This window comes from Molothrus ater, chromosome 3, assembly GCF_012460135.2.
Source record: "Molothrus ater isolate BHLD 08-10-18 breed brown headed cowbird chromosome 3, BPBGC_Mater_1.1, whole genome shotgun sequence".
NCBI lineage: Eukaryota > Metazoa > Chordata > Aves > Passeriformes > Icteridae > Molothrus > Molothrus ater.
The window spans coordinates 17,994,560-18,010,100 of record NC_050480.2 but is presented as its reverse complement, the minus strand read 5'-3'; the positions used below and the strand labels follow the sequence as shown (position 1 = coordinate 18,010,100).

The following is a 15,541-nucleotide window of genomic DNA, read 5'->3' as shown; positions in this document are numbered from 1 at the left end:
TTACAGCAAGTATTTCATTTAATGTTTAAGATACGTTGTCTTAAGGCACTTCTCACAAGACCCATGTGAACCCAGACCAAAATCCCAGAGGGAGGTTCAAGCACTTCACCCTCCAGAATTCTACAGATACGGCATTAAAACAGAAGTAGTATTTGGAAACCATTTTGTTGTTGTTTTCAAGGAAACTGGAATTCTGATTTGCGATAACACATGAACATTTGCTTTCCAAACACAGCAACACTGCTTATTTCAACTCATGGGCATGACTGCAAAAAAAAGTCTCTTCCAGGAGATAGAGAATTTCTCAGTATTTCTGTGCCTCTGCTCTTTTAAGATGTATTTGAAATCAACACTGTTTGCATTTCACACAAATATTAGAGTAACATTACAGAAATTCTTTCTGTAATTCTTTCTTCAGACATTATCACTTGATTTATATATTCTTTTTATTATAAAATAAATACCAACCAAAGTGGTTTTACATAAATATATTAAAAAAAAGTCTAGTACTGAGTCAATACGGTCTGCCTAAAGGTTTTGGAGTACCACCAACACAAAAGTCAGTTTTACAGAGAGGAAAAAGTACCAAGAACCTTAGGGACACCTCATCAAGGCTGAACAGAGGAATCTGGAGGACCAGATATTCTCAGGTAGACAGGATTGTGCCTAGTCACAAACTTCTTCAGCATCCGAAACCTTTTCACCCGAGCTTTGCAGCCTTGGTGTGATACATATTTGAAGTATTTGCAATCTAAGGAAGGAAAAAAAACAACACTAAGTTACACCATGATACAAGCAAATACAAAATGCTTTCATTGTTTAAATAATATGCAAACAGCTAAGAAACTTTTCAGTAATTAAAGGTATTAAAATGCTCATTACAGACGTAACTGCAGCATTAAATAATCTATCCTCACTTAGCCCAGCAAACATTCTACGTGTATCTAAATGCCTGTTATCTTGCACAATACTGTTTCTCTTTCATTTTTGTTCTGCAAATTAGATCAGAAAGTAAAATTTCAAGAGTGTAAAGCAGCACTGATATCATACATTAATTTATTATCCTAGATAATGAAAACAGAAGCTCACATTGAGTCAGTAAGTACTGAAACTTCATTCAAGAATATCTGAACTAGAATGCTTTTATTTGCCATCTGGAAATAAAAAGGAGATATCTGATCCTACTGAAAGCAAAACAAAAAATATCCAAAGAGCTTCCAACATGAAGCTCTGTTTGTTCTATGAGAAGTTGTTCTATGAAGTGCAGAAGAAAAAGTTATAGAAAAGCTAACAATCAACATGTTGCCCACCAACGAGAAGTTCAAACCAGTCTACAAGCCATTGTCTCCACACCATATTCCCATTCTCAATTTAGCAGCTGATTCTTGGCCTGATCCTCCCCTTGTTTTGGCAGCATTTCAAATAATGCTACTAAAGAGGTAATGATATTCACCTTCTTACCAAACTGATGATGTTTTTCATACAGACTCTCCCTCCTCTTTCCTGCATTACAACATACCCATAGTCCTTAATGACCAGCTGACATCCAGTATTGCTGAGACACTGCCCAGGCTGGCATCTAGGAAGCAAACTGCCTGCAGTCCTCACAGTATTCCCAAGGAGAGTGTTGTGCATTTTTGGAGTTATAGTTTGAAGGTCAAACAAGACAAATAGTATTGTGGCTGCTCAACAAAGCTAGATAAAACTGAATTCTAAACCACAATAAGACCAGCTGCCTCACTGTTTAAATATCAAACTAACTTAAATACCTTTCATGTTTAGCTTCAAAGACAAGAATCTTTTTTAAAAGAAAGAAACTGTATTTCTTCCAGGCAGCAGATGAGCTGCATCCCATGTCATTAGGGCTAGAACTAGATATTATTTCTGTTCCATGAAGTGAAAAGAAAGAAAAAATTATACCCTTTCCCAGTAGGATTCCAGCCACCAGAGCTTTTTCGTATGAAAGGCTTTTATTTTCCTGCCAATTCCTTTTTGCCAAGTAACGGCTAAAATGGAAGTCTGGCCACCAGTCCTTCCTGGAGTTCCACTCTTGCTTGATCCAGTCAAGATGCTTCTCGGAGCTGGAAAAAGGGTAAACAAATTACAGAAGAGGTTAAAATATAATGGAAAGATTATTAGGAGACAGTGAATGTTACAATCAGCTTGCTACAAATCTCCTAAATTGCCAACATAGACACATTGACTTTATACCAAAACAGTAACACAAGCATTTTTATATAAAACTAACAATTCTTTTTTAATCCCTGGCAACACTTGTGAGGCTGGAAGTGAACTCTAGCAGTTTTATTAAGCCTTGGCAATAGCACAGATTATGGTTTGAAATTAAGCAAGCCTTTCACTTGTCTGCCAGTTTATCAATAGTAATATGGAAGTTTCTCCAGTTTTGTCAACAAATGAGTAGTATGAAGGGGTTGCTTCATCCTTAGGAAAGGTTTGTGTTACTCCAGGCATACTCAAAGACTAACTCATCCCCAACAGTTATTACTGTTAGGCAATAATGCTCTTAAACCAAGCATTTCAGCAACACAAACTCCTTCCAGTCCCTCAAGGGAACCTGCAAGAAACACAAAGAGGGAGTTTTTGCAAGGGAAGGTAGAGACAGGACAAGGAGGAACAGCTTTAAACTGGAAAAGCACAGGTTTAGATTAAATGTTAGGAAAAAATTTTTCACTTTGATGGTGAGGCCCTGGGTCTTTTTTGCCCAATATAGTATTTGGTGAGTGGTCTCTTCCTGTCCTTCTCTCAACCCATGAATACTTATATTTTCTCTCCCCATCCAGTTGCAGAGTGGAGGGATAGAGCAGCTTTGGTGGGTGCCTGGCATCCAGCCATGATCAGCCCACTACACTGCTCTAGTGGGAGGTGTCCCTGTCCATGGAAGGGGGGCTGGAACAAGGTGATCTTTCAGATCCCTTCCTACCCAAACTATTCAAGGATTCTATAAAACTATCTACAAAGGGGAAGTGACATTCCCATACAGTGATCAAACTGCCCAGTATTTCAAGATACTCTGAAGTTGTGTATGAAAGGTAAAAATGAAGGCAAAGTTAGAGCACAGAGGGTCACTGTGTTCACTGCCCAAAGGTGGAGACTTGACACATTTGTTTCAACACATTGCATCAGAGCTACTTACATTACAATTTGTTTCACCTGTCTTGCCAAACAGCTCCATGCTTTTGCATTTTCTTTCCAGCCAGCATAATCCAAGGCTGCAAAAATAACTTCTAGGCCCAGTTGACGCTTTTTTCTTTTCTCTGGAAAAAGATGAGGCTGATTACTGAATTACACAGATCAGGATGAACTCGTTAGTAAGGCACAAGTGAAATACAGTTCTCCACTCTTCCCCCCCCCGCCACTACTTTAAACATAAGTTATGTTTATTGGTATAAATTTCTTTAAAAACTCCAGGTTGTTCTCATTAGTTATGAAAAGTTGGCAAATGTGTCACACATGAACTGAAAAAGGGAGGTTTCAGACAAAAGGTCTCCTTTTCCCCCTCCCAAAGAAGAATCAGGGTTTGAGTTGAAGAAAACCTTAAAAATCATCAAGTTACAACCCCCTGCCATGGGCAGGGACACTTTCCACTAGAGCAGGTTGCTCAGAGCTGCAGCCATCCTGGCCTTGAACACTTCCAGGGATGGGGCATCCACAGCTTCCCTGGGCAACCTGTGCCAGTGCCTCACCATCCTGACAATCAAGAATTTATTCCCAAAATCTCTTCTAAACCTCCCCCTGTCAGTTTGAAGCCATTAATCCTCATCATATCAGAAGAGTGAACAATCTTTATTCATGTGTACATTTCACCAATCTGTTGACCTGCTGAGACATACCAAGATACAAGAAGACAGACAGCTTGGAATACAATTGATCAGCATGGAAAAAAAAATAGTCTTCAGATTAGAAGACTTTTCTACCAGCTTGAAGATAATGCTCCCTTAAAGAGAAGGAAAATTTTGTTGTTTGATCATTAACAATGAACTAAAGAATAGATACATTCCAAGAAAGAAAAGAATAAATAAAATAGAGATTCCAAAAATGGAATTAAGACCTTGGAATTTGGAGTAGGGCACCTAAAAAAAAATTAAGTTGTTTTTGAGGTTCTCCCTGTACCTTACAACTGCTTGCTTTGCTCAGCCTTTAAAATAAAAAAAAGGCATTTGGTAACACAAGTTTGTAAATGACTGCTCATACGTCCATCTTAAGAGGTTATGGTGATTGAAAAGATGGCATTTGAGTTGGTTTTATGGGACTATTTCTTAAGAAACAAAACTAATTTCAAAAGCAGAAAGAAGGCTGTAGGATAATCCAGAATAGTTTTCTGAAATTACCATAAATGAAATGAACAAAGGTAAAGACTTACTTGATTTTTGAAGCATGGTATTAAAATCTATCATTAGTTCATGAGAAGGAACAACATCATGCAAGATCTAAAAAATAAAAGATAAAACCCAGATAGGTTATTTTAATGTGAAAACTTTTGAAGACTTTTACCTGACCAAGAAAAGCACAGGCTTCAGAGCTTTGGGTGCTTTTAGTTCAGAAAATTAAGCAATTCTGGTACTTTGGTGCTTTGATATAAAGAATGGATCTCTAGGTCCTTCTTGCACATTTGTGACACTGCTCTGTGACACCACAGATGAAATACCTTGATGGCTGCTGACAAACACTGCTTGTGGCAAATACAACATTCTGAAGGAGCAGCCCAAATCCATATCCAGTGTCCCCTTTTTTGAAGGCAAAATGTAATTTTCTCCCTAGGACAGTTCTAGCCCCCCTGTACACTGCCCTGTGCATTGGGTCAGTTTCTGGACTTACCAAATAATTTCTATGATTTATCTCTGTTTTCTAAGAGACTCACGTCTAAAGCTACTGCTGAAATGCAGAGGAGAATTTCATGCAAATCTGCTACAGTTTCAAAGTCTAAAACAAACAAAACAGCCTTACAAAGCTGTTTTTAAACAACACTTGCACTAACAAGAGCACATTAGTGCCATCAAGTGGCAAAGCATGGTTTGCAAGGAGTACCGAGGGCAAGGAAAGCAGGAATTAAAAAGCTTAACCCAACAAGGTCTTGTCTGCCAAACAACCAGCAGACATTAACTTTTAGCTTTAATGCACAGCTCATTAAAAACAAGCAAAGAAACTAATTGCTAGATAGGATCAATAGGTGAAAGAGAAGGCATTAATGATTTGTACACATTGTAAAGATCAAACTGTAAGAGAAATCAATGCATGCTATGCACAAGTCTGCTGATACAGACTTCTGGAACCATGTGAACATGTTCTCTGAGCTTACTTACCACCTTTAAGTGATAGGATGTACCAGTCAAAGGCAAAACAAGAACTGGAATTCAAAGACAGTTAAGGATTCTGCTCCCTCCCACTAACTTCCCTCTAACCCTCCACTTCCCACAAAGAATACAATAGGATAAATAACGTTACAGAGCTCAAGCAAGCTTGTCAGACCACCCCTGACTGACACAGACTGTATCTCCTAGGGGATACCTACCTTCAGTGCAGATATGAGGGATTTCTTGGATTCACCCTGCCTCTTGAGGAACTGATAGAGGTAGACATGGGCATTTGGGTTAGCAGGGAACTTTGAGTTGTAGGCATATTCATTTAACACTTGGCGGGCCTCATTGTGCTCTCCATAGAACTCCAGCAACTGGAAGTTAAGTCTGTCATTAGTTTGTCAGATACGGGGAACCAAACTCTTACAATTAATTCTGGACTGCCACAGAGCCATCCAGCAGCACAGTCTGTATATAAGAGTGCAGCGTATTAGCTAATGCATATTAGATAATTACATACCTGCCCATCTTAATTTTCCTTGCTACTCTCAGGACAGAGAGACAAGAATTCACACACAGAAGCTACTCTGGGAGAAAATGCCTTAACACCTACTTAATTGTCAAAGGATTATCATCCCTTGCTCACTGGAAAGAGATGCTGAAGGCACCTGCCATATCTCTAGAGACAGAACTTGGCAGATGCCAGCACCAAGGAAAATTCTTAAAACGTCCTAGATTGCCAAGCAATGTGTATTCTATTTGCCAGGTGTTAGAGGTGTGGCAGTTATCTTCTGTTAATTAGGCAGTTGTCCTTATCTCTTCCACAACCCATCCTCCCTGCAGAGAGATATCATCTGTTAATGGGCCATTGACTGTCACCGCATGACTGATAAAATTACAGCATCCCATTGTGAGATGCTCCGCCCAGAGGGAGGAGCCAAGCATTCCTAACTAGATATAATCTGAGATTCTGGCACAGCAGAACAGCCTTTCCACTGGATTACCAGAGGAACAGCTGCCTCTTCCACTTCCAATCTTCAGAAGACTACACCCTGCTACAGGATCACTGCTCCAACAGAACCATATCTGCTACTCCAGGACTGCAGCCACAATTCCAACTGGACTCCTACCAACACCTGGACCCACAGGGTGTCAGGTTGTACTCTCACTCTGTCAGTGTTGTTTTGATTTACCACATTGTTTATTTTATTTTTATTTTCTTCCCCAATAAAGAACTGTTATTCCTGCTCCCGTATCTTTGCCTGAGAACACCCTTTAATTTCAAATTTATAACAATTCGGAGAGAGGGAGTTTACACTTTCCATTTCAGAGGAGGCTCTTGCCTTCCTTAGCAGACTCCTGTCTTTCCAAACCAAGACACATGCTTAGAGAAGTCAGAGCTTATCAGCGTTCACAAAAAGTGAAAGATCTCTTTAAAATTACTAATTCTTGGTTACAAATCCTAAACAGGTATTTAAAAACCCAAACCAGAACAGAGAAGGGCTGCATATTTGGCATCTCTAACATCTCATCTATCCAGAGAAAACAGTGCCCTGCCAAAAATCCAAGTGTTTTCAGGAATTTGAACTAAAGCAGCTATGCTCCAATTTTTGCAGCCCCACAAAAACAAAACATGTAAGCTGTCTGTCTACTTCTTTTTCTTGACAATGAACAGATAAAAGTTCTTTTTGTACTGTGCTCAGGCTCTGCAGCTCTACCAGGAGTACGCTGTGCTCTACATCAAAGCCCGTGATGTGCACATACAAATGTGTTGCTTTTGAAATACTTTGTTTTCACTCACACACACAGAAAATAATCTGCATATGGGCATCTTAATGAAAATTAGATGGGGAAACACAAAAGAAAGCCATCTGTAAACATGCCCTTACATCCACATAGCATTTCACAAAGACATCCCAGACTCCAGGTATTTTAATAATCTCCTTCAAGTTCACTGCTGCCTTCCGGAAGTAACCGTGCATTTCCTGCTCAACAGCCAAGTCTGCAAATCCATCCTCACCTACCAAAACACAAAGGAAGGTCACAAAGTTATTAACTCTGCCAAGCACAGGGATCTTGAAGTGCCTTAGGGATGATCACATTTTGCTGAGCAAGGACTTCAGCCAGAGAGCTTATAAGAAAAGACTCCTCAGTATTGAAACAAGACATTTTCACTGATCCACATTCAAATTGATAATCAATTTCAACTTATGGAGCACAATGAGTAGGATGCCAAGAGAAGATGCTACCAGCACAAGGTCCATAAGCCAAATTCAACATCTGGTTTTCAGAGAAACAGAGATCTAGTGCAAGTGATAAAACACTGCCGGTAGGTATAGATAGAACCAGATGTGACACATGTAGCAACTTCCACATCTTTAAGGAAACTGAAATTCAAACACAAGTGTTGAGGGTTTTGCTGTCACTCAACATTCCAGCAGCAATCATGCACTTGCACACCTATTAAACCACTGCTTTAAGGGAATGCATTCCTTTGATCATTATTTTAGGTGATGCTGGCTGGACGTGGGGAGAAAGAGTTTCAGAACAGCATTTCAGGGCACTTCAGAAAGTGCTATTTTGGCACTACCATCACTGCTGATATAGAATTCTGTACGAGTCACATCATCACACACTGAAGTCTGGTAAAGGAAAAGGCATCATTGCAAACCATGGCATCTGCATGAGCAAGCTGAAGCTACAGCTCAATCCAAAAAGCACTTACCATGCTCTAACAGGATTTTCTTCTGCTTAGACCAGCTACAGTAGTCCAAGAGTCCCCTGTAAGCCTGAATCAGCTTAATTTCCTTATCCTGAATGGCTGTTTGCTCTCCAAACCTCCAGCTTTCTGCCAGGGACAGGTTCTGGTACGCTTCATCTATTTGCCCATTACAGAGGAGATGGAAGACATGCTCCAAGCAGACCTACAACCCAAACAGTCCAAAACACAGCATTCCACACTCAAATGTAGAGATTCTAAGCAATACAGCAAAGTTCTACACACATGTGCAGAGAAAGAGGAGACTAGCTGACATGCATAAAAAATATTGCCAAGACACATAATGAAGAATTTAAATTATTTCTGTTGTCTCAAAAACCTGCTTGTCTTTAACATGTGCTGTACCTATTTTAAAAGATCTAAAAATTACCTGAGGAAACCCAGCTGGGCTGCATTTGCTTACTTTTCAGAGCACCTGAAAGAGGAATGCCCTTCCACCCTACCATGTTGATTGGGCATCATAAGATAAAAGCCTAAACCTTCAGTTAGCTCCAGAAAACCCTTGTATGGAACTTCTTTTGAAGACCTTTAAAAACAGAATAAAAGACAGAAGCACCATCTCAAGTGCACAACAGCCAAGGAAACCAACAATATAGGTTTGAATGAGCCACCAGAGGGAAAAAACCCATTAACCCCCCCCCCCCAGCTGTGTGACACAGGTGTGCACAACATACAGTTTTATAATCAGATTAGCTACTCAAAAAGTGAGCTACTCAAAAAGTAATGAGGCAAAATTTAAGTACAAATGTTTAGTCAGCAGCACAGTGATCAAATTAAAGACTGAAAATAAAACTTGGCAGGTAATTACCTGTATTTACATGTCATTGGGACATGTATGAAAATGAATTTGACTGGTTCAAATTCAAAGATTAAAGGATTTTTAAGCACTCCTAAGGACTGAGAACATACATCTGTGATCAAACATACAGACCAAATGAGATAAGGTTAGGTATAAAATGACCTCCAAATATCATGCAATTGGTAATTCAAATGTTGGGTTTGAGATTTATTGACACTAATGTCAGTAATACATTTCAAAAGAGATCTGGAAATTAATATTCAAGTAAGCGTTCAGATAACTGTGAAAAATCATCAGGGCTGCTTTAAGTACACTCACCTTCAAGTACCTTTTTACTCCTAAAGTTTTCATCTGTTCCATGAAACAGTTGAACTCTTTCATCCTGCTTTGGGAATGATGCCACAAAATTTCAGTTCCTATTCTCCAAATCATCTGTTAACAGGGAGAAAGAAAATCAAAACCAACCTTAGTACAAAAATGGCAACAGACATCACATATAGTCTTACTAAACTTATAGTTACTGTAGGACATGAAAAGTGTACATTTGAGCTGCAAACAAAAAATACTACAAAGCATTATCTACTCCTATAGTAACCTACCTACTTGTCCAGTAGGACTTATAGAGTCATTCAGTGGTTCAGAATTGCTCATTATAAATGCAGCACTCAAGAAGAGTTTATGAAAACTGCATGCCAGAGGGTTCCTCCTCCCCTCACTGAAAAGTTATGTTCTTTTTGGACATGACCCCACTAAGACACCAGGTATACACAACTCTTTGAACTTAATAGCAAAGATTATTTCCAATTTGATGTAGCTCCCCAATTGCATGCACTTGTTTCCAAAGTCTGCAAGCTAGCCATACTCAAGTACTCCATTTATTTAAAACTCTGATCCTTTTCCTTCCACCTGCTTCCATCTAAACATCTGCAAGGAGTTTTGCAGCTACTGGAAAAGCTGGTAACAACCTAAATAAGATACCAATTTGCAAACAGATTCTGACTGACGACATGCTAGAACCAACCACATTTATTGCTTTCCCATTTCAGAGGACTACTTTGATTTTTCAGATACACTGCTGATAGAGTGAACTTATACCAAGCCAAGTCTTCTTCTGTTGTGACAAGGATCTATTAAAAAAAAAAAAATCAAGCCTGTGATTAGCTAATTAAGACAGATGTTGGTCCTGAAGTATATGGATGCTGCTTTGCAAGTATTTTTTCAACTGCAAAAGAACTCAGATAAGGAACATGGGCTTACCTCTGATGGACCTATGTGTTCTCTGGAATAGTCCTTCTCTAGTGACTCAACATAGCAGGTCAGGAACTCTGCAGCTCTTTTCCACTGCTTTTGGAGCAAGGCATCCTGAATGTAACTTAAACATGCTTCCTTGCTCTTCTTGAAGTTTAACTTGTATTCATTGGAAGATACTAAGTAAACAACAAAAAAACCCAAACAAACAAACAAAAAATAATCAACTGAGCCCACAGCAGTCACAGCCCTTATTCAGATAGCCACATGCTCTCCCTTTCAGAATCTTTCTTGTATGGACACTACAGAAAGTCATATTAAGCTCTGTTGTTTTGAAGATAAACAGGGAAGCAAGACTATGGGACAAGCTGGAAATGTGATATGGAATGACATTTTCCATAAGCAGCACATAGCTGTGCTTGAAATTTCCATTCACTTGAAACTGTGATTAGCCAATTATGTTACACTACTGCCCTACTAGAATCAGGGAGCCATGGTGCTTTGGTAACTTCACAGTACATTTTGTCTCATTTTGGGGACTGCTCTCTTCACTTATTAGTCATCACCCAAGTTTGTGATGCCACAGTGCTACCATATTTGCATGTACACAAACAAACAGACTGTTCCAGTACCAAAGGCTAAACAATTCCCACAAAGATAAACATAGACAACTATTCTCATTTGAGTACAAGGCTGCAAAGAGGCCTCTTGGTCTTTTTACATCAATAGTAGTTCAATTTATTCTGAAACCAGCATGAAACTGAAACTTCATTCCTATGAAGTGTGTTTAAAGCTCACAGCTGTATGACCCTACAACAATCCTCATCCAGAAAAAGTCACCTGCAAAGCACATGAAGAGCTCACCAAAACATCTCCTATCTGGATGCTGTAGGCAGAGGAATAACTCAAACAATGGCTAAGTCAGGTAATCACAGAACCATCAGAATTAGAAGGGACCTCTGGAGATTATCCAATCCAACCAGCTGCCAAGGCAGTCACCTGGAGCAGGTGACACAGGAAGGTGTCCACGTGGGATGTGAAAAAGTCTCCAGAGAGGGAAGACTCCACAAACTCCATGGGCAGCTGTTCCAGTGCTCTGCCACCCTCAATGTAAAGATCTCCTTCATGCTGAGGTGAAACTTCTTGTGCTTTAGTTTATGGTCACTGCACTATGTCCTGCTGCTGGGCACCACTGAAAAGTCTGGCATCATCCCCTTAGTACTTCTCTTTGAGATATTTACATGCATTAATGAAATCCCCTCTCGGTCTTCTCCACACTAGAGGCCTAGCTCCCTCAGTCTCTCCTTATAAGAGATACTCCAGATCCCGAATCATCCTTGGTGCCCTCCGCTGGACTCTCTCCAGGAGCTCCATGTTTCTCCTGCCTTGAGGAGCCCAGAAATGGACACAACACTCCAGATGTGCCTCACCAGGGCTAAGTAAAGGGGCACGATCACCTCCCTCGACCTGCTGACACTGCTCTTCCCGATGATACCACGTGCCTTGCTGCCCGCAAGGGCATACCGCCGGCTCACAAAATAACTACGGTTATTTCAAACCTCTTTCCCGGCGCTAGCAGACGATTTGGCGGATAAAAGCTGAAACTCTGCCACCATTCCCAGGGCAGCACGAAGGAGTTCATAAAGAGAACGCACAAACGCTCCGCCCTTACCCGGCTGCGGCGGCAGGAAGGGCAGGTGCAGGAGCGGCTGCAAGACCGCCTGAGTGGCGGAGCTCCTCCTCCTTCTCTTCCCCCCCACTACCACCGCCGGTGCCTCCTTATAATCCTCCAGGAAGCTGTCCATGGCGCCGCGGACAGCCGGGCTCCGACCTTGCAGCTCAAGGGGGCGGGAGCCGCCGGCCGAGCCGAACGCGGAGGCTCAGTCCGAGCCGGGCGGGCAGCGGCCGGGCCGCCCCCTCAGGCCGGCACCTCCCCGCATACAGCAGGGGCGGGAGATCCCGGCAGGCGCCGCGTCCCGGGAAGCGCGGGGCGTGAGCGGCCCCTGCGCGTGCGCGTCGAGGGGGGCGGGCGGTGCGGCCGCCGTGAGGGGAGGTGCCTCCGCAGCGTTTCCCTGCTTTCCTTTGCGTATGGGGAAATGCGGGATGCGGGCCGAAGGTAAAGGAGGAGGGATGAGATGGAGCACGAGGGGTAGCTGGGTGTGTGCAGGGGTGTAGCGGAGAGGTGTTTATTCCTCAATCAGAGCATGACTAGAACCGTGGCTAATGCGCTGGTTATTCCAAAGATAAATTAGCGAGCTCCTTCTGTCACTCTTTCCATTAGCTGTATTGCTACTTTCCTGTTCCTTTGTAACTCATAACGTTCTACAGAAGGAAGAGATTCCGAATTAAAATCCTGTGCATTGTAGAGCAATGATGTTGCCTGCGCTCCAGCTGGATTTTGGGAACTCGTCTGCCTTAGCCACAGTATCTGGTTTATACAAATCTGTGCTGGAACTTGTTTCTTTAAACCACTTTGGAACTAAGTTTGCCCTGGACTGTTTTGATGTGTATAAAGTCCAGTTTACCGCATAAGATCCCACAGAGTTGTTTTTTTTTTCAGAACTGTCCTGGCACGGGAAAGTGAGTAAATAATAAACTGTCTCAGATTAAAGGTTCCTGTGATGCAGTGTCTTGGTTCAGCTGTGATCAATAAGCAGTGTTGGAAATAGTGCAAGGCAGAACAGTTGTGTACAGCATTTAAACACTTAAACCTCAATATCATATCTTAATATGGTATTTAATAAATCAATGTGAGGAAAACAGAAGTCTCCCTTTGCTTTTTTTCTTTATTTTTAATCCTGTGTTCTTCCAATAAAGGTCAGCATTTCAGTTCGTAAGTATTGTTATTAATGGATAATTAACTTACTTGATTGATGACAATAAAATGTTATATAACACCACATCTTTATCAGTGCCATTTTCTTTGACTGTCCTTTATAATTTGTACCTTGTGTGAGTGCCTCTCTGATCACTGGTGTTCCCCAAGTTTGATGTCACTTCCTACAACACTCCTGATCTTGTGTTAGTTTAGTATTCAAATTTCAGAATCCAACTTAGCCCCCACTTTTTGGTAAAAGTTCTCATGTTTGCCCGCAAGAACATTTACTTTTGGCTTGTTATTTTTATTTTTCTGTGTCATACATAAGTGAGTGTTTCCTGATCCTTAGATAAACTTGTCCAACTGATCTTTTCAATGGGTATCACCTACTTTAGTAGATATTTTAGCACAGAAGAGATAGGAGAACTGCTTTTTAAGAGTAGGTTAATGTTAGATACCTCATGTACAGTGGGACTACACTCATAGCTGAATACCTATTTCCAAGACTGGGGCTGAAAACTTGAAGGAAATTTTCCCTGAAATATCTTAATTGAACTAAGTGAAATATTTTTATTTTCTTTCACACATTGAGGGAAGCTAGGTATGTTAATAAGTGGCTACCTTATTACCCTGAAGTATTTGAAATTGTAGGAAATACTTGACAGTTGCAGTGGTAAACTTGTGTATATGTATCAACTGCAAGGTGCTCATTATTGTACAATAAAGGCAGTGACTTATACAAGAAGTATGTGATTTTGTTTTTCTTCACATTTCCCTTTCTTGCCCTTGTCTTTACAACCACAGACACCACTACCTTTTATCTTGGTCTTTTATAAAGATAAGCTTGATAAATTATATTGATGGAAAATAACCAAACAGCTCTTTCTTCATAAGAAATTGGACCTAATACTGTGAGCATTACACAACAGGAAATATTAATGTTGAGGAAAGAATGCTTATCTTTCACTCATACAATTATCCTAAAATGTGACTTGATTGAATTTGCTTCCATATTTTATGTGACAAACTTCTAGATTTTCTGAGTTAGGCTTTCCTAAGAGCTTTTAGCCAACATCAGTGATGGCAAATAGGTATCACCTCATTCTCTAAAATGTGAAACACAAAAATGTCAACAAAATTGCAGGAGGGCGACAGCTGCTATACTGCGCTAGGCCTGGAGAACACACATGAGCACTGGGTGAATGAATCATTGCATTCCTGTAGCATGTGGTTCCTGGGGATACACAGGACTGTAAGAAATGCCAGGGTGTCTGTGGGATGCTGGGCAAAGAGGTACCAACACCTGTTTGGTACCAACTACCTTGACACTTTTTCATAGTGTTATTAAAATATAAAACTGCTCTAGGTGGGGGCTGAAAATGAAACCCATATTTTTCAGTGAATTCACAGCAGTAACTAAGCCTGGATCTAAGGCCTTGTACAATGTGACTGTGGAAATGAGAGTCTGGAGCAAAAATCAATAGGCATGAAGATGCAAGAGGAACACATGCAATTAGCAACAGCAATTGCTAAGTCTTGAGATATAGCATTTAAAAGGGCTCTTTAACAGCTCTTGGAAAAAACCCTCAGTTGCTTTGACAAGCATCAAAAAAAATTTACCTTGACTATCAGTTCTGTGAGTGCCTATTCATGTTGGGAGCAGCTTCAGAATTTGCTCTGAAAAGTAGAAAAAAATACAAAAAATGTAGTCATTTGATTCACCAGCAAGAGGATTCCCTTATGTCACCTGTCCTTTCTTACCTGCATCTTTTATTCTTTTTGTATACTCAGGCTACCGTGCTGAACAAATAACATGGGTCTGAAAAAGAAAAGAGAGGTTTTGTTCATCTGCATTGAGACTTCTGCTGTCATTTTGCCATTTTAGATCTCTAAGGCAATATTAAGGTGATGGATGTGAAGAAAAGGTAAATACTTGTAAGCAGCACATATTTCGGCTTGCAAACACTCAACACTTAAAATGTACCATTAAGTGGAAGCTGCAGCTACAGAAGGGCAAGGATAGGCCTGTCGGGGAATCCTGCGCTTTTGGCTGCTCGCTGTGAAACCCGCACTTTCCCCAGTGGGATCACGGCTGAATGAGCTCCTCCGTCCGCTGCACCGCAGGTGTAACCTCAAACTGTCGGAGGTCACCAGGAAAGTGGCGGCTGCTTCTCCCCAGCAGAGATAAGAACTGCTCGGCGGGGCAGGAAGGAGAGCAGCCAAGTGCTTGTTCGGATGTGTCGTGTCCTTACAGGGCGGCAGCTACAACCTTTCTGTAGGTTCTTGCTACTCCTGCGATCCTCATCTGGAGAAACCCGCACAAATAAGGGGCAGGACCTTCCTTATTTTCTGGCCTGCGAAGCGGGAAAGGTAGCCGGACTCCTGCTCGGCGCAGCGGTCGGTGGTGCTGCCGCCTCCGGATCGGGATCCTGCCGCCGGCAGGGAGTGAGGGAGAGTCCGTGCGCTACCCTCCTCCCGCGGCGGGGCTGGGCTTGTCCCTCCCCCGCCACATCGTCCTCCCGCTGGCGCTGCTGACGTGTCTACTCCCTCCTTCCCAACCCGGCTCCCTCCCTCCGCGGCGC

The 15,541-nt window shown here is 41.5% G+C and overlaps 1 protein-coding gene across 1 annotated transcript; it reads right to left on the bottom strand.

Annotated features, from left to right (window-relative positions):
- On the bottom strand, positions 1-12,063 carry TAF1A (TATA-box binding protein associated factor, RNA polymerase I subunit A). Its single transcript, XM_036404617.2, has 10 exons — positions 11,814-12,063; positions 10,151-10,320; positions 9,212-9,325; positions 8,041-8,239; positions 7,205-7,335; positions 5,531-5,689; positions 4,382-4,448; positions 3,155-3,275; positions 1,921-2,081; positions 1-751 (listed from the first exon to the last, which is right to left on the bottom strand). The coding sequence occupies exons 1-10, from the start codon at positions 11,944-11,946 to the stop codon at positions 609-611; spliced, it is 1,398 nt and encodes a 465-aa protein (XP_036260510.1). The 5' UTR covers positions 11,947-12,063; the 3' UTR covers positions 1-608.
- Positions 12,064-15,541: the final 3,478 nt, after the last annotated feature.

Bases quoted from the DNA above. Each gene is read 5' to 3' on its own strand.
- TAF1A (XM_036404617.2), bottom strand. From the start codon at position 11,946: ATGGACAGCTTCCTGGAGGATTATAAGGAGGCACCGGCGGTGGTAGTG. The intron at 9,326-10,150 runs GTAAGCCCATGT...CCCTGTTAACAG, and splicing joins AACACATAGGTCCATCAGAG to ATGATTTGGAGAATAGGAAC. The intron at 4,449-5,530 runs GTAGGTATCCCC...TTTATTTTTTAG, and splicing joins CCCTCATATCTGCACTGAAG to ATCTTGCATGATGTTGTTCC.